The sequence below is a fragment of the Erpetoichthys calabaricus genome, chromosome 2 (genome assembly GCF_900747795.2).
Source record: "Erpetoichthys calabaricus chromosome 2, fErpCal1.3, whole genome shotgun sequence".
In the NCBI taxonomy this organism is placed as follows: domain Eukaryota; kingdom Metazoa; phylum Chordata; class Cladistia; order Polypteriformes; family Polypteridae; genus Erpetoichthys; species Erpetoichthys calabaricus.
In genome coordinates this window covers 106,083,518-106,103,552 of record NC_041395.2, presented here as the reverse complement: position 1 = coordinate 106,103,552, position 20,035 = coordinate 106,083,518, and the positions used below count along the sequence as shown (strand labels likewise).

The 20,035-nt window shown below is 43.2% G+C and overlaps 1 protein-coding gene across 2 annotated transcripts in view; it reads left to right on the top strand.

The window, feature by feature from the left end:
- The first annotated feature begins 919 nt into the window (after positions 1-919).
- The window catches only part of kcna4 (potassium voltage-gated channel, shaker-related subfamily, member 4), a 92,893-nt gene continuing 73,777 nt past the window's right edge, over positions 920-20,035 (top strand). The window contains exons 1-2 of one of the 2 annotated variants that reach the window (XM_028794235.2): positions 920-1,026; positions 1,690-6,059. In XM_028794235.2, the coding sequence (XP_028650068.2) occupies positions 2,188-4,194 (2,007 nt within the window). In that variant the 5' untranslated portion in view covers positions 920-1,026; positions 1,690-2,187 and the 3' untranslated portion in view covers positions 4,195-6,059. Of the gene's footprint in view, positions 1,027-1,114; positions 1,324-1,689; positions 6,060-20,035 lie in introns of those variants that run through there. The other variant, XM_051923193.1, reaches the window with a different exon arrangement.

The window sequence follows — 20,035 nt, the reverse complement described above, 5'->3', positions numbered from 1 at the left end:
TATCTATCTATCTATTTTGTACCAAATATACAAGGTCGCGACAGGATCGCTCTTGGACCCCACTTCCCTTTTCAGGTGGGATGCTTTCTTTGCGTTCTATGATGTGTTGCTTTTGTCCTCCTCGATTTAAAGACGGATCTATTCAACAGATAAGATTGTGTCCAGTGATGATGGGCTGGCATCCAGTCTATTGGTTTGGTCCTGTTCTGCTATTCGATGCGGTTCACAAAATATAACGATATATAGCATCAATGATTTCCAAGACCAATTTATAATTCTTTACCTCAGCCGTCTCGCATAATCCTTATCCGCTTCATCCAGTTTAAGGTCATGGAAAGCCGTCGCCTATTCTGGTAGCATACCGCTGTACCTGATGCCAGATCATCGCAATGCGCGCACACGCACAAACTCGTACATATTTATACGAGAACAGTCTAAATTGGCTGAGAAAGCTAACATGTATGCTTTTATGCTTTTTGGGGGAGGCGGTGGGGTTGTCGTAAGGAACCGGAATTCAAAGAGATATCTCCACGCACACACGGGGAGAGCACGGCAGGGATTCGATCTGTTGTGTAAATGTGTCTCGTGGGTCTGAAATCCTGTCTTTATTAGGCAGCACGCCCCTAACTGCAGTATCACGCCATGGCCACTGAGAGATGATATAAGTCTGAGAAGCACTGGAGAAAATGAACACGAAGTTGCGTGCCCTTCAGAAACACAGACCAGAGGTGGTAAAGGCAGTCTGTGGAGAGGGAGCACTGAAAGGTTTCCAGGACACTGTTGCTCGATTTGCTGACAGGCGCATCTGCATTTTTTTGAAGTTCCTATATCTCAAATCAAGTTTTGATCCATGCATCCCCCACCCCACTGCCTTACACGCACACGCACAGTCTCTCCTCCGCCTACCGGATGAGAGAAATTACAAAGCATGAAGCTGTTCATTTAGGGGTTGAAGCAAGTGATGGAGGATCCCGTTAAATGGGAACCGAAAGAAATGGCAGAACCGCGTTGAGCTTCGTAAAGAAGGTGAGAGGGAGGAGGAGGAGGAGGAGGAGGAGGAAGAAGAGGGAGGGCGAGCAAGAGCTCCGAGTGTAGCAAACAAGTGGGACCATCGGCTACGGTGCACCGAGGGTTAACGCGCTGCGCCTTCACTTCGTGTTTTTTTTTATTTATTTATTTGGGTTATTTTGTCACAGACAGGAGGAATACGGAACCCGCCACCCCTCCTCCTTATTTGATATTGAACATTTTAAGTACCCAAACTACAGCAAGTGCATTGACTGTAACAAATGGACGCGCGTTCACAGTAGCACCCACAAAATAGTAAGTACGTCTGGCGTTATTCTTGAATATTTTGGGAGCGTAGAAGAATGCATGGGCACATCTGTCGTTATAGAAACGAGTAGTTAGCAAAGAAGAGGGAAATTTGGCGTGATAGATGCTAGCCTGGGGACTCGTCTTCTCGCGGTTGTATTTGGTAACGCTGTGCTATGTTTTAATTATAACGGGCGCAGGTAATAATGGCTTTCCTTAGATATTGGAGTCGGAGAAACCGTTAGATTTTCTTAAGAATTTGCTGTCCGTGACTTGCATAGCTGATAGCTTTCATTGCATTTGCAAAACGCCACCGTTTCCTCCCTGAATCCACTCTCTCTCTCTTTTTTGTCTCCCCCCCCCCCCACCCCCCAGATGCTTTTGAGAGAGGAACATGTTCACCGCGCCGCACACCACGGATGGTCGTGATGGGGGAAGTGTATTAGCTCCGAAAAGGCTGGCACATGAATAGGGGGGCCGGTGAAAGCCAGAAGCCTGGGTGCAGAAGGTTCGTCTCCGGTGAGCTGTCGCGGCGGCCACAGGGGATATAACAACTCATAGAATGGAGCAATCTGCAGCTGTCTACTAATCACCATCATCCTCAACGGGGCACCTCGGCACTAGGACGTGTCAGTACGCACTTCGCGGCGGTGGGAGCAAAACCAGACAGGACACGGCGAAGATGTTGGCTCGACTGGGGCAACGGGCGGGATGGAGTCGGATCACACTGTTGCGCTGAGCTCTCCACCCAGAGACAGATGCGGGGCTCTACCCGCATTGTATCAGTACCCCGACGGGCCGACACTTTCCTGGGGCCACTTGCTGACATCTCATTTTTAACATCGAACTTCTGAATAGGACATAAATTGCAAGATGGAGGTTGCAATGGTCAGCGCGGAGAGCGGCGGGTGCAACAGCCACCTGCCGTACGGTTACGCCCAGGCGCGCGCCCGGGAGAGAGAGCGTGAGCGCGAGCGCCAGGCGCACTCTCGCGCGGCTGCTGCCGCCGCGGCCGCTGCTGATGGGGTAGGAGGCGGAGCAGTCGGGGGCTCTTCGGGTCATCACCAGCAGCACCATCACCATCACCACCACCATCACCAAAGTCAGCCTCAACCGCCACCGCGCAGCGCCTCCTCCGCCTCCTGCCATGCACACGGCGGCGGGACCGCCTCGCGCTCCTCCTCCCAACAGCAACAGCCGCCGCGCGAACTGCTGCCCGGAGTTAGGGGCGCTAGGCAGCAGCGCGAGCAGCAGCAACAGCGTGAGCCGCCGTCGGGACCCAGGCGCGCCAGGCAGCAGCGGCGCAGCGGCTCTGAAGAGGAAATCATGAAAGACGAGGAGGAAGAAGAGGAGGAGGAGGAGGGGGGTTGTGACGAAGAGGAAGATGTGCCAGAGCATCCAGACTCGAGGTTGGCATTTAACATGCTGGAGGAAGAGGAGACGCTAGCCCCCCAGTCCGGCTACGAGACACTCTATGGCGAATACGAGTGCTGCGAGAGGGTGGTCATCAATGTGTCCGGACTGCGCTTTGAAACCCAGCTCAAGACCCTCACACAGTTCCCAGACTCCTTGCTCGGAGACCCGGAGAAGCGCAGCCGCTACTTTGACCCCTTGCGCAACGAGTACTTCTTTGACCGGAATCGGCCCAGCTTTGATGCCATTCTCTACTACTACCAGTCCGGGGGGCGGCTCAAGCGGCCGGTCAACGTACCCTTTGACATATTCTCGGAGGAGGTCAAGTTTTACGAGTTGGGCGAGGACGCGCTGTTGAAGTTCAGGGAGGATGAGGGCTTCGTGAAGGATGAAGAGAAGCCCCTGCCAGATGACGAGTTCAAGCGCCAGGTCTGGCTGCTTTTCGAATATCCAGAGAGCTCCAGTCCTGCCAGGGGCATCGCCATCGTTTCCGTGCTAGTCATCCTGATCTCCATTGTCATCTTCTGTCTGGAAACTCTGCCAGAGTTTAGGGACGAGAAAGAGTTATTCATGGGCATCAACAGCACGGTGTCCGACAGCGGATTTACAACTTTTAACGACCCCTTCTTTATCGTGGAGACGGTGTGCATCATTTGGTTCTCTTTCGAGCTCATAGTGCGCTTTTTTGCCTGTCCAAGCAAGACTGGCTTCTTCAAAAACATTATGAACATCATTGACATTGTCTCCATTCTGCCTTACTTCATCACGCTTGGCACAGATCTGGCTCAGCAGCAAGGCAACGGGCAGCAAGCTATGTCCTTTGCCATCCTCAGAATAATCCGCCTGGTTAGAGTCTTTCGCATTTTCAAACTGTCGCGACACTCCAAGGGGCTGCAGATTCTGGGGCACACCCTCAGGGCCAGCATGAGGGAATTGGGGCTTCTGATTTTCTTCCTTTTTATCGGCGTCATTCTCTTTTCCAGTGCGGTCTATTTTGCCGAGGCAGACGAGCCCTCCTCACAGTTCCAGAGCATCCCGGACGCCTTTTGGTGGGCAGTGGTAACCATGACTACAGTGGGATACGGCGACATGAAGCCCATTACGGTCGGAGGCAAAATCGTGGGCTCCCTCTGTGCCATAGCCGGAGTGCTGACTATCGCCCTGCCCGTGCCCGTCATCGTTTCCAACTTCAATTACTTTTACCACCGAGAAACGGACAACGATGAACAGTCGCAGATTGCACAGCATACCCCACTGTGCCCTTACCTCCCCAGTAATCTACTTAAAAAATTCAAGGGGTCATCCACCGCCTCTTCTTTGGGGGAGAAATCGGAATACGTGGAAATGGAAGAGGGTGTCACGGAGTCGCTTTGCGCAAAAGAGAAGCACTTGCAGAGCAAAGGGAACGGGACCGAGATAGTAAAGAAAAAGTCAATCAATCCGAAATCTGTCCAGACTGACGTGTGATGCATTTATTTTTTTATTAACAATCTTTTAATTTTTGTACTTATTACATCTATACAGTTTATTGCTGGTGAAAAGAAGCATTGAGCAGACATACAAGTGCATAGAAGAAACAGAAAGGCGAACACAAAGTGGACACATAAGAGAGATGAGCTGCACCTGCAGACGATGAGAACTAATTAGATGTCAGCATTTATTTTCAGTCCGGCCACTTTGATCACACCTCATTTCGGCCACCAGTGTCACCCCCCCCCCCCCCCCCCCCCCCAAACAATACTGCCATCCTTCAAGCGAAGTTGAAACCTGCTTGCCTAATCTCATAATGCAAACTCAAGCTTTATCTCAGCAGCTCCAAATTTTGCGATCAATTCCACCACCCCCACTCCACCCCACTCAATTTAAATGCCACGACACATTTTTTCCATTCGCCACAACTCGCCCTTCGGCAGCCCCCTTCTACGATTGTCGGAGGGGCTTCATTATAAACAGAGGAGGCGAGAAGGGCAGCCGCTGCGCTCTGCTTAGCGCTGAGTCCGGCATTTTAAACCTAAACTGAACTCTTTTATCCGAACGATTTATTAGATGCCGCGATGCTGCTTTCTGCCCATCCTAATCCTAATCTAAGGCACTTTATTCAACAACACAAGCTTCCTTATCTAGTGTTGTGTGCAGTGCGAAACACTTGAAAGGGGCTTCGGAGAAAAGACCGTTACGCTTAACTTCAACTTCGCTTTTTTTGCACTATTATGTGTTCTGGAGACAGGGACGCGGCCGTAAAGGCGAAGTTTACCGTAAATGCTGGACACACAAACAGGGGTTACTTAACGCGCATCATCTGCTGGACGGTATCCCGAGATGGGACACAGTTGCTCTTTACCAATCTAGTGTGCCCATCGGGTGCCACGTAGTGTAACCGTTCAGATGTGACAATTCTGAACATGCATGCGTTATTTTATTGAATGGCGCAGCGGCCCATGAAATCAAATTTACCTCATTTGGCATAATTGGCAGTGAAGTGCACCCTACCCAGATTGCAAGCTCTGTGCCACATGGGTACCCATTGCAATTGAGGATTTTTTTTTATGAATCATTGCTCTATTTCTTATTTTACAGCATTTAGACAGGAAATCAGCTGTTATTAACAAATTGCAAAAAATAAATAAATAAATAAATAAATAATCAAGATACAGCATTGACAATTTAAAACGTGCTTCCTTCTGGATTTAATCCTTTTTTAAACATGATCTTCAATCAGATATAGGCTTCTTAAGTAACAGAGCATAGCTGAATCACCATTAAAACTCCCTGACGCTTTTCAAAAAGATAGACTTGCCTCAGCCGGTTGCTTTTTATGCCTTCTTGAATTATAAATTGTTCTCACCAAACATATCTCCCCTCTCTGACATGTCTGCCAACCCAGTCCACTCTGAACCTTCCAAATCTGCCAGCTGCATCAGCTTGTTCCAGCCTACCCTCCAAAGCTGCCACATTCCTGGGGTATCGAACCCACAGCTCAAACCCTTGCTTGCCTCCCTAATGAAATGATCTTCCTGTTTGCGGTGCCTAAATCAGATGAAAAGATCAACCAAATGGTAGTCACACCACCATAATTCTTTGCTGCTGAAGGAACCCTTTGCCATATGTGCTCAGACTGTGTGACCTGTGAGCGATGAAGGACTGCAAATCCCTTTAAATTTCATGAATGGTTTTGGCAACTTGAATTTTTGCTTTTTTTTTCTATTAATACCTTATGTGGACATTCTGCCCATTCAGAGGGCGAAAAAAGAAAATAAAAGAAGAAGAATTAGAAGAACTCCAGTCTTCCCATAATGCGTCTACGTGTCCCAAACGCAAAGGTGTAGAAAAAGGTAACAATTTATATTTGTTCCATGCACTGGGGGTTTGCATTTTAAGGCGGGCATATCAGAATGAAATTTGGTGTGTATGTGAGAGTCTCTATTAAAGAGGGGTTCGAATGACCCACTTCAGAAATTGGATTAGCTAATACAGGAATTGCACAAGACTGTAATAATGACTGGTATGCTTTAACAAGTTTGCTTTAACCAGCATAGAAATCTCCAAGGTGCATCATGTCAGCTTGGGGCATTAAGGCTTCTTTCTGTTTGCCTCCTGCATTTCTTTGGACAAGTAGGGTTAGATAAAAATCAAAAATCCACACAAAGAGTATTTCAATTGCACCAAGGAGAAATACAGCAAGATTAGGGGAGAAAGAAGTGTTATTGTCCTGGTGAAGAAAACATATTGACACAAAAGAGTTGGTCAGCCTGTCTGAAGTGGCAGGGAACTTCTCCAGGGCTGAGGTGTTTGCAATAGTGACCAGCAGGGATAGTCAGCATAAACTGGGAACACCAGGTTGTGTTTTGTGAATCTGGCATTTCTTTATTACAGGGAATTGTACTGGGGACTTGAATGTTCACTCAATTTCCACTTTTTTGACCTGTTTATACATTAAGGAGTTACAATGAGCTGGAGCCTATCCCAGCCGCATAGGGTATGACATTGGAGTGAGACCTAATGGGGAGGCTGCTCCACTGCAAGGCACACTCATTTAGAACCAACTTACATTCCCAAATAAACCTAAAATACAAGTGCTTGGATTGTAGTATGATATTAAGGTAAACTCCACAGGAACACAGGGAAAACATACAGATTCCACATAAAAGACTCTACAGGCCAGCCATGAACCAGGGTTCAGACTCTGAGAGGTGCTCAGTGCAAGCCACTATGCAATCAAGGATATGAGTTTCCTTCAGGGTGAATGTGAAGTGATTCAGCAGACCAATCATGTAAACATATTTGCCAAAGCTTGTGGGACTTTTCAGTCTCAGGGTTTCCATTTCACGTCAGACAGCTGGAATGCAGATGTGTCCTTGTTTACTGGGGGTGAGACGGGTTTGCCCCATAGCTATTGCCAGAGCGCCTTATTGGACAACACTTGTGTCATTTTGTTTGAAAATTGCACACAGAATGGATGGAAATATAACGTCAGAAAAGAAAGCTGCTTGTAGAGCATCTGATCAGCCAATACCTGCTTATTTTTGTGGCATCTTTTGCACTGAAGAATGTTAAACGTTTAATCCGACAAATCATTTAAAAGTATCTATCTATCTATCTATCTATCTATCTATCTATCTATCTATCTATCTATCTATCTATCTATCTATCTATCTATCTATCTATCTATCTATCTATCTATCTAGTACTGTATATAGCATTTTCTGTAAAAAATACAGTCTTGCAGCAGGGGTAATCATGGGGGCAAGTAGAGTGGGATGTGTTTTCACTATTCAGTATTACAGTACGTTCCAGTATCAGCAGTACCCAGCTGTTGGCTCCTGAGCTATATTCCTTCTAATGTTGGCAGGTAGCCACTGATCTCTGGCCTTTCCTATTGCCCTGTAGCATCCTGTTGGCTACCTGTCAGTCTGTCTTGTCCTCTCTGGTGCTCTAGGAGAATTCTCATTCGTGGTACTCTTTGCACAGACAGAGCTTAATGTCCCCTGGCAGCTCCTGCCTACCTTCACTGGTATATGGAGATGTTCTTTAACTGCCAGCATGCATTCCATTATATCTCTCTTTGTCTTTTTCTTTCTCTCTGTTTGGCACATGGTGGGTGCCTCCCTTATAATGTTCCACCTTGGTTGGTCCTATGACCCCGACAGACCCTTTTTATCATTTCCCTAGATAGATAGATAGATAGATAAATAGATAAGGCACTATATGATAGATAGATAGATAGATAGATAGATAGATAGATAGATAGATAGATAGATAAGCCAATATATAACTGACAGACAGACAGATGAATGGATAGACAGAAGGATGGATGGATAGACAGACAGACAGACAGATAGATAGATAGATAGATAGATAGATAGATAGATAGATAGATAGATAGATAGATAAGGCACTCTATAATACATTAGGTACTGATAGATAGATAGATAGATAGATAGATAGATAGATAGATAGATAGATAGATAGATAGATAGATAGATAGATAGATAGATAGATAGATAAGGCACTCTATAATACATTAGGCACTGATAGATAGATAGATAGATAGATAGATAGATAGATAGATAGATAGATAGATAGATAGATAGATAGATAGATAGATAGATAGATATTTAAGGCACTCTATAATACATTAGGCACTGATAGATAGATAGATAGATAGATAGATAGATAGATAGATAGATAGATAGATAGATAGATAGATAGATAGATAGATAGATAGATAGATAGATGAACGGATGGACAGATAGCCAGATAGATCCTGGCTAGATAAGGGATTGCCAGGGGAAAGATGCTGCCAGTATACTGTATATGTTAGCTCATCCACTCTGATTGTTGTGCTGCTTACTGTTACTCAGGTAACCTTTATGGATGGCAAGACAAATTTGTCCAGCAGGGTCTTTGCCAGCTTCAAAATGTGAAATTCAGAAAACCAGATCAGATTATTTGCAGACCGTCAAGTACAGACCTCTGACACTGCCACGACTGGGAATGGTTGTAATCTGCAAAGTCATTACACTCTGCCAGTTATGCAGTTGCCCTGCTGTGATCCCTCTCGGTAGTGATCTACCACTTGTAGGAGATGGCAGGTTGCTAGGTATAGGCTCAAGAGGCATCCTTTAACTTCAGAGTGTCTAAAAGTGACATTTTCCATCAGTATGTAAAACCTCAAGAACCTGTAAAACAGGATTGAATGAATCAAGTTGTATAATAATTAAATGCACTCTAAGAAGAGACTCAGGAGACATGTATAAATAAAAAATCCATAATTCAATGAAATAAAACTTAGATAAGGATGCCAAAAGAACTTGCAAGACTTATGACCCAAAATGTGTAAATGCCATATTAATGGAATTAAAACTGCTGCCAGATATTGTGCATTAGTCCAGTCTATCTCTAGTTCCAAAGGTGGAAAGGGTTGCATCCTCTCCGCTTGGCATACATGTGTTCTTGTGTACCATGTAATAGTTGCTCATGGTGGTCTGGTCATGCATCATAGGGGAGGGATTTTCTGAATTAAGCAGAGTAGCTTCTCAAATGTCTGGATTATATCAGACATCCACTTATCTTGGCCATTTGGCCTTTTCCTAGAACGTTCTTCACTGTGTATTCATTCCACCATTACTCTACCAGAGTCCACGCCCTTTCCAAATTACTGTGTCCCATCAAAAGAGAATCCTGTTGTTCACTCACACACACTCAAGCCTGAGTGTTTTTATGAATGTGGAAAGACACTAGAATACTCAGAGACACAGGGAGTTTGTGCAGACACAGCTCCTAGGATGAACTTTAAACTTAAGTTTCTGGATCCATAAAACATCAGAGGTAACAGCTGTGCCATCAGCTGTTAACTTTCAAACCCATCCATCCATTGTTTTAACTGCATATTCAGTTCAGGTGCAGGGGGCTATAGGGCACAAAGTGGGAATCAGCTCTGCCTAGGATATCAAACCCATTGCAGATCATTCTCGTAATCACTTATACTGGGCTGGGATAGAGATGCTAGGGAAACACAGTATTGGGATATGTGAGGAAAATCTGAGAGAAACATAGGGAGTTCCTTGGCTGGGAATTGACTCAGAAGGTGTGAGGCAGCAGCATATATCATTGGGTCACGGTGCCCATTATTATAATCTGAAATAAGGGGCACCAATTCTATATTATGGTACGTCATGTCCTGATCTCTGGATTGGGGTGTTGTTTTAAGGCTGTAACCTATCCCAGATAGCAGAGATTGCAAGGCAGAAAGAAACCATAGACAGGGTGCCAGTCCATCCATACCCTAAATTGGCATCACCAACCCTCCTAAGCTGCATGTGTTTAGACAGTGGGAGGAAACCCACACAGACATGGGGAGAACATGCAAACTCCATTCAGGGATGACCTGGGGTCTCCTTACTGCAAAGAAACAGTGTTACCAATGCTCCACCGTACCCCTTCAGCCCTATATTATATTATATTATATTATATTATCTATCCATCCATCCATCCATTTTCCAACCTGCTGAATCCAAACACAGGGTCGCGGGGGTCTGCTGGAGCCAATCCCAGCCAACACAGGGCACAAGGCAGGAACCAATCCCGGGCAGGGTGCCAACCCACCGCAGGACACACACAAACACACCCACACACCAAGCACACACTAGGGCCAATTTGGAATCGCCAATCCACCTAACCTGCATGTCTTTGGACTGTGGGAGGAAACTGGAGCGCCCGGAGGAAACCCACACAGACATGGGGAGAACATGCAAACTCCATTCAGGGATGACCTGGGGTCTCCTTACTGCAAAGAAACAGTGTTACCAATGCTCCACCGTACCCCTTCAGCCCTATATTATATTATATTATATTATATTATATTATATTATATTATATTATATTATATTATATTATATTATATTATATTATATTATATTGAGTGGTGCCCTGTTCAAAGATGGTTTCTACTGTGCATTTGATGCTGCCATGATAGTCTCCTGCACCTCTGCAATCCTAAGTGAAACGAAGTAACACAGTAGAAGGATGGATGGATATATTCAGTTGTATTATAATGCAAATATAAGTGTTCTGCCTGTAGAATCTGATAAGGAACATCTTCATATTGAAACAGAACTTCCATAAATTGGGAATAATTTAGATGAGTTAATCAAGCAGGTGGGAAAACCTGGAAATATAATCTGAATGGCACTCTTCTGTTTTTTCCTGTACTCTGTAATGGTAGCAGGAATGGCTCTTGTTGGTTTGACTGTGTTGGAGAGCTATGCACCAGAGTGTGAATCACAGCCTATTTGTAGGCTAATCCTGCACTTCTGTGGATTTCCTCTGAATACTGTAGTTTTTTAACCTCCATATCATAACACTTTGCTTGTTAGTTTGACAAGCAATGCTACAGTAAATTCTTCCTTGTATGAGATTGTGTGGTCTGGTGCACTGCTCAGAATTAGTTCTTCCATGTTGATGCTGAAATCTGCTATGGCTCCCCATGACCCTGTATTTGAGTTGAGAATTTCAAGAAATGGATGGAGTACAGTTTTCACACTTGGTGAGAAAGTGGTATCTCTGTAGTCTGGAGCCTCTACAAGCAGGTGAAGTCACCCATTGGATTGCACGTTTATGTCCCTTGGTTTACTCGACAGGCGTCATTATTTGAGTCACCAATGCTCCTAGAACCCTATTCTTAACCACAGCGTATCTCCACCTTCTTGCAGGCTCCAGGGTAGTGGCTCTGGGCTGCAGACATACATAGTTGCAAGTGCAGGGTACATCCAGCATGTCTCAACCCCTTAGTTTGCCTATATAATTATGGCATAAATCTGTTTTGTGGCAGACAGGAGTCAGATTCTGAGAGCAGCACAAGGAGAATTGAGGCTGGAATGGGAATGCAGTGAAATTATGTTATCTACCTTTATATATATTTGCGTACTGTGTTTGTAGGAGCTGTGGCTCACAACCCATGTAAATATCACTGCTCCGAGCCCCCTGCTTTGCTCTCTGCTAGCTTTCATGATGACTTTGTAAGCCTAACGAGGGTTTTTGCTTTTTTTATTTTCATTATTCAGAGTTAAAAATAGTGCTGTGTTTCTTTTATGTATGCGTTTGTTTTTTTGTGCTGAAGGCTGGGTTGGCGGACTGAAGCCTCAAGAGCTGCTTTGAGTTGGCATGAATAATTCTGGTGATACAGATCCTGCAGGCAAGGCTACCACATAATTTGTTTTATTTTTTAAAGAGCTTGTAGGGAGCAGCGTGCATTCTTCAACTAATAACACATTAGAATGGGGGGAAATGACTTCCAAGAAAGGCACAACCCCGCTGCTCCATGGTGTGACCTTCACCCATCAAATGCTTTGTAATATTTACATGTGACAGAAAGTGCAGAAGTGCGCCTTTAACATTCTTGAATGAGAGACAGACTGCGTGTGGGAGTGTTTGTGTGTTCTTCGCATTAACAGCTCACCTGAGACATGCCTTGAAAAGCTGAAGTCACTTCAAGATTGGACCCAGAAGGAGATGCCTGCAGGCCTCCAGTGTCTTGTTGTTGAAAATATGGCTGTAACAGTCTGAGATGTATGGCCTCCAGAATATTTGTGATCAAACCCAGAAGGACTCTTGTGAACAGAAGCTGAGCACTCTCTGATGATTTTATTATCCAGTCTAGTGCTCCCTGTTTAAACACACTAACCTCACTCTTCTAGTGGTAGGTTTCTCGCCTGCACACTTGTAGGCTACCCCTCATGTTTTAAGAATACCTCTACACATTAGAGTTATTCCACCTCCTCCCTCCCACTACACAGGTAAGTTGCCCTTATCATAAAATGAGAATCAGGGTGGACATGCCACTGCTCCACATTGGTTCTGATAAGATTAAATGTTCTGTCTCATAAGGGCAGCCTGACATGGTAGTGCTCAATCTGTATCATGTAGTAGAAGTCATCCATTCCCACCCAGCATGCATTGTAAATTCTTGGTGTGCTTTTATTTGAACTCCCCATGGGCCTACAGAACCATTTAATACTGAAAAACCTAATGTGCTAACCTCGTGAATTTCTGGTAGTGGATGCACTTTATTCATTCGTTTTTGAAGCTGCTTAATCCTATTTAGGGACAAAGGGAGTTGCGGTGTACTTCATTTTTATTCTAATCGTAGCAAGTTCATCCATGCATCCTTTCCTTATTGAGCCTGACTGATCCAGTACGGGGTCTCAAGAGCTTTAGCCCATTTTTGCAGGACTAGGTGCAAGGTAGGAATCAACACCAAATGGAGTGCCATCATAGGGCACAGTGACGCACACTCCATACTCATCGATATGTGGACAATTCAGAGCCACATATTAACTTAATACACATGTTTTTGAGATGTGAGAAGAAATCTCAAGCAGATGTGGCAAGGACGTGCAAATTCCTCATACACATTGCCAGAGCTGGAGCATAGAGTCTGATTTTGCTCACTTCAAGCTCTCAAATTTCCATTTGTGTTAACAGACACAGCGGGAGGTGGGTGTAGTTGAGTGTTTTGGAGGTTTTTAGTGGCTGGCCTCAGGAGCATGCAAGTAGCCCACTGTGTTCTGGTGCTTCCCTATCACTCGACCGTCACTTGATTGACAGACTTAATGGCAGATGGGTCGGAGCCATGAAGGAATGGCAGGTGCACCATGCTGCTTGCATGAGGGCTTGGCCTCCCTCAACCTTGGCGTGGGGTACGTTTTTATTTTTGGATGTGACATTACAGCTTATGGAAGTGCACAATCACTCTTGGCTTGTATTTCAAGGGAAATGCACAGCTTGTGCACTTTTGTTCAAAGAGAACGCTGATTTGTGACCAGCAATGGAGTATGGGGAGGGTTTGGGAGGTGATTAAGCCTAACATAGGACACCTTGTCACAACACACTGTTATTTTGAGCTTTGTCTTTTATTAACTTCTCCTTTTATTTCAACCTTATTTTGGTGGAAGAGGTGCCTTTGACCCTACCTTCTGAAGAGCCAATCTTTTTAAGGTAGTCTATGTTCATATGTTATCGGCTAATCTCAAGACTTGACTCTGAAGGCGCTAGGTAAACAGAGGCAAACAGCACTTGGAGCTCAATGGATGCTGCATACTCACCAGATCTTAAAGAAGCATTAGAAATCAGCTGTTTACTGGTGTGGAGCTTCTGGTTTCATTACAATAGTTGTGACACCCTACGCTGTCATTTTGAAAATTATTTCTGAATGAGGAAAGTGGCTTAAAGCCATATTTCACAGCACATATTTGTGCAGCTATATGAAACATGAGATGCCGGACTGGAATCTCCATCTTTAGGAGTTTGAGGATAGGAAAAGAAATGCCAAGAGAAGGAGAGAGGTGCCTGCCAGGAGGCACATATAGAGCCGAGGTACAAGTACATGTGAGAAACTGTGTGCTTGTGCTTTTCTGTGACTGCTGTTTATCATTTAGGAAAGAGAGCTTTAGATACGTGCAAAATTTCTCAGTACAACAAGGTGACGGGGGAGAGGAGATGATGGAATTAGTGGAATGGTGACCTCTTCCTAGGTGACAAGATGTGCCAACCCTGTACACTTGTTGTGTGACTGGTCTTAAATAAGTTCATAATTCACTGCCAGGGCACATCATTGGCTGTGAAACTGTAAAACGATAAACCTGTATGGACCGAACATCACTGCCTAGCTCCTACTTTTTATAAAGACTTTAAAGGTATCCAACATGTAGACATGAGCAGTGGCATACCATAGAGCTCTAACAATTTCTGGTATTCTAACCAGTGTGGTGCTTTGGGATGCATCTGCGTGACACTCGACTCCCAGCAGAATTCCTAGATGAGCGGTTACCCAGACACTGCTATCCACGCTGCTTTTCATTAGGCACCATGCACCTTAGCAGCCCTTAGCTTAGTCTCAGGATCAAGTAACCATAGTTCCCAGACTAGCAGATAGTTTTCTCTCTATCTCTTCCTCTCCATGTCTTTTTTTTTCCTTTGTTAGACAGTTGCTTTGTAAGGTTTGGGATGTTAAGTGACCCTCTATTTTATGCCAGCCCAGCACCCCTTTGCCAGTTCCTGGTAGTGCAGCTGCTCAGTAACACGATCTTTGCACAGAGCTCTTAAATATTTGACAGCCATGCCATTCACCTTTGTGTTTCATAAATGCAAGCACGCTGTAGCAAAGACGTTCAGGAGCTGTGGTAGAAAATGAGGCAGTTGGGTGTCTCCTAATTTTATGTCTATCAGTGAGCCTGGTTGGCCTTCAGACATTTTTCATTAAGTAAACCAAAGCCTTTATACAACTTTGAGGTCACCATAAGTTTCCAGACTTTTCAAGGTTTAACTGATGTCCTTCTGAACATAAACAGCGAGACTCAAAAAATCAAAGAGGTGGCAGGAAGTAAAGTTGTGTTTCTATGTGCTGTGAATGATGCAAGAGTCAAGGGGGATGCTGGCAAGAATGGAGGAGAAATAGGGAGAGATGGCGCTTCATGTACTGTGCTATATAGCATTTTTGGTGCAATGCAGTTTTGAGCGTTTAGAAAAGCCATCAAAAGGGGGTATCATTGATGTCGGCACTAGAAGCCTGTCATGCCCAGCACTCCATTGCAGACTGTCTTCCTGTTATGTTTTTAAATCATAGTGACAGTGCCTTTACCTTTCAAATACAATGAAATGTAGAATACAATACAGATACTGTATGTGTAACATTCGGCATTTTGGTTGCACATTATCATAAGCAGTCTAGACTAATTTAGGTTTGTTTGCATTTTAAGCAGTTTCAAATGCATTAAGGAAACAATGCAAACTTGTAAGCAAGTTTTAACTGAGCCTTATGGTTTAAGATCAAGTAAGGCATTTCGGATAACAAATATGGTGTATAGATTAGTTACTTGAACCCACATGAACCTAAACATTTGTGTGTATGTACTGTATTGTCACTTTGCAAAGACCACACAAGCTTTAAGTGTTTCAGAGTTGCTCATGACATCCTAGCCTAGGTACTGCCCGTGCTGAGTTTGCATGTTTGCTTTTTCCACCCATATCCTGAGCTTGTGCATATTAATAAGGAATACTCCACTCAAAAATTATATCTTTGCTTTGCGTCCTCTCCCACCATAACTTATTGTCTATGGGAATGGAGCAAAAGCTTTAGATTCGTCAAAAATTTCGATTTCTAGCTTTCGATGGATCTCGACATTTTAGTGTCCCCTGATACTGAAAACATCAATATCTTAATGATGGGTGTGGGTCTGTGTGTCACAGTTTCTTGAGGACGGTCTGGAGCTAAATGGATAAATACCAAACGTAAGCCTGTTATGAGATGACAATGTGCTGATTAGTTTTTGAGCCAAATCGTGCAAGAGAAATACAGTAATTCTGCAATAAATTATGAATTCTTCTTGACAATTGCTATCGTAATGATCTATTTTATAATCAGAAAGATTAGCATCAAAGTGGTAAATAACTACTGAAATGTTATAGAATAGTTTGGGTAACTTGGTTCCTAGGGCGCAAAGCCTACTGATTCTTACATCCAAACTTTTTTCATATGTTACTTACCCTTATTTTGATGGCTGAGAAAATCTTTGAATCTGGTGTTTGCGTGGAGAATGGAGATAATGAAGTGACCAACGTTGGACAACAGCAAACATTATCAAAAATATCCATGGAAAAAATCTTTCATTAGTTGTGTTGCATAAAGTTTAAGCTTTTGAATCGAAGACCTGCCCTTTCTCTCTTGCATTGGTTAAAAGTCCTGTCTTCAATTCAAAAACTTGTTTCCTCTGTGTGTACTACTTTAGCTTCCAAACATTTTTAGTTAACAACATTTTAGTGAAATATGCATTTTGCCTGTTGTAAGCATATGACTGGAAGACTGGAAGATGCCTGGTTTATGCTACACGACTACCGTGGACATTTTTGATATTGTTTGCTGTAGTCAGTGTTGGTCACCATAAACGCAAAGTTTGTTATGTCGCCTCCATAAAAGCATGAGATTAGAAACTTCTCTCAGCCATCAGTCCAAACTACATGGGATAAGTAACATATAAAAGAATGTTGTTTTTGGATGTATATCTCTTTTAGTTAATTGGTCACTCTAACCTGGCTCTACTCAAGTGAGCATGGGTGTGTATTCGAGGGCCTTGGGATGGGCTACTACATTGTCCAAAGTCGGCTACTGCATTGTGCTCTGTCTTTTCTATGACCCTGAACTGGAAACCCAGATTAGAAAATGGTTGAATGGATAATGTTAATTACTCTCCAAGACAGAAACATTTATTTTTAAAATACAAAACAAAGTAAAGATTCTCAACTTTGCAAATATATACAATACAATATGTCCATACATCTTTTTCCGATGACAATATAAATATAGTGAGATGTTCTGGTTGATATGCCAACAGCATCAAAAACTGCAGCTTTATTGACAGACTGCGTTAAAAACTATTAATAAGATCAATGTCTTTTAATGTTTTTAAATCCCACTTGCCTAACTAGTGAATGTTAGATTACATGTATGTGTGCAGTGTGCACCACTCTTTATACCTTGATTGGCAGTGACTGTCACCCTGTCTGTGCTCTATTGGTATTGCAAACCCTCCATAGTCTATTTACCAGATGTTGGAATGTCCAGGGGGTCCCATGAAGCCCAAAGAGAAGAACACAGTATTGTCTTTTGTAGCCAATAGGCAGTCAGGCTTCAGTAGTTTGTGATACAACTCATATAATGCAGAAAGTGCAATCAATCCCATACATGTGTGCAACAGACATGTAAAACTTGCCAACATTGTATTATGAGCTGTGCAGAAGGTTAAAGGTTGCCGAGCAGGAAAGGTAACCACAGGACAGGGCTAGGAGCCAGCAGGGTATAGGAGTAAGTGGAAAACCTGCACTGGCAGCAGAGATGGTATTAATTTGTTGATGTAAAAGGAATGGCACCACTAGGGGTGGTAAGTCCTTTCAGAGTAAAATGTATCTTAGAATAGAAGGGGCACTCAAACATGAGAGACAGAGAAAGAATTGTGATCTAGAGGGAAATGCAATATGCCTTTTTAAAAATGAGACCCAGGAAGACTCAACGGAGGCTGGTTGTAGCTTATCACCCTGTTAGGTGGTAGCACACATCAATCTTTAGGTCCCTTGAACTAAGAGACGATAATAAGTGTTGTAGGAGACAGGGTAATTTGGAAGCCCTGAGACTTTCTAGACCTGCTCCTATCCTGTAAGTAGTTCCAGGCCTGACTAAAAGTGACCCTAGGAGAGGAGCTGCTTCAACATTAAACACACTGATCTTAGTAATATACATTTTGGACAAGGGTTCATTTGGAATGAGGAGGACTAAGAGAGAGAAAGATATATAAAAGTGAATGAAGTGCTTTGGGCAATTCTTTGAGATGTGCAAGCGTGGAAGCCACCCCACCTATTGACAGGGTTTGTTATTTAGTTTGTAGTTTTGTGTTATCCCTGTAATCTTTTTTTCTGTTGTGTTTATTTACATACTAAAGTGATTTTGTATGTCGTGGCCCTGCTTAACACTATGGTGAGTGTGGAAGGTGTTATTAGAGCTCTAGTCTCTTACAGCTGGCAAGTCCAAAGCTTTGGATATAAAACACAGATACATTTAAACACATGTAGAAAATAGTTCCAAGTCCAAATTGTTTTTTTGTGAGACATCCAGACGCTGTTTATGAGAGCAAGAGAGGAGAATGATAAAAGAACCAACAGGCACATAATATGTTTTTGATTAGTGTCTGCTTGGGCAAATACAGAACAGTATATTGATCTACTTGCTTTTTTAGCAAGCAATGCTAACAGTACTGAGCAAAAGTACATGGGAATACCCTCAACCCACCTAGCGGAAAGAAGACTGCCTCTCTAGAAATCCAACTGCCGCTGCGGCTCAATATAAAATATAAAAGTCAAGCAAAACAGATTTCTGTTTTCCCACAAGCATCTGTTCTTTGGACTCTGACTTTAATCAGTACAAATGGTTGAAGAGAGTTGGAACCTGGAAGCATCATTCAGTGAAACCAAGCATTCTTTTAGAACAAATAATGGGATTAAGCAAGCAAGTAGAAATTGAGTCGAGCAGAATTTGAAGCTAACATATGACATTGTGAAACTAAATCACATTTTCTTATTGTAAAGGCTAGTGAAATACATTTTTTAGGAAATTAGAAGATGTGCTTTCAATAAATATATTTCTAAATTTGCACATTGCTACAATTGTTTGTAGTCTACAGAGCAAATTATTATTTTTTCTCCAAATATCAAACTGTTCTTAATGCTATCAATAAACAAGCACTTGTTTCGATAGATAGATAGATAGATAGATAGATAGATAGATAGATAGATAGATAGATAGATAGATAGATAGATAGATAGATAGATAGATAGATAGATAGATAGATAGATAGATAGATAGATTCCCCACAAGGGGCTGTCACTGACACCCAAACCTCAGACACAATAGTAGCCAACACAGTCCCAAATTCAAATAAAGGATTTTATTTCACCAAATGAAGTCACCAAAAGTGCACAAAAAATAATTATAAAGCAAGTGAATCTTCTTTCTTTCTCTCTCCTTCTACTCCTCTTGTTGAGTGTCGCCCATTGCCTCCTGACTCTGACTCATCCAAGTGAGGCAGTGGACTCCTTTTAAGATGGATCTGGGAATGCTTCCGGTGCCATAGTGTGTCCTCTTGGAAACATTTCTGAGTCATGTGGGAACCTGGGAGGTTTGCCCCCATCATCGCCCTGTAATGGTACCCAGGGACTCTGGCAGGACTGCACTTTCAAACTCTAAGTAACATGTACCCATGTGGGTGTCCAAGTCGGGATACCTCAGGAGGACCACTGCCACCTGTTGTAGGGGGGATGGAACAGCTCCTGGCCTATCCATCTGTCCTTCATAACACTTATGATAGATAGATAGATAGATAAATAGATAGATAAATAGATAGATAGATAGATATATAGATAGATAGATAGATAGATAGATAGATAGATAGATAGATAGATAGATAGTACTTGCTCCTAAGAATTATGAAAAGAAGAAAACTTCAAACTTGGCTAAAGATAAAAGAGCTGTCCTAGTGAGGCATTATGCAGGTGTATTGCCGTTGGTAGCCCCAGTAACGTTTCTTGACACAGTTCTGCTAAATAATTATTTGATTCAGAAAATCCTCAGTATTAGTGTGTCAGAGAGAGGATGTGCAACATCGTTTACAAAGGTGCTTTGTTTTGTTTAAATTCTCCCCTTTCCTGTTATCTCCCGGGGGTCCAAAGTGTGTACCATAATGGAGTCTGCCTTTTTACATAACTT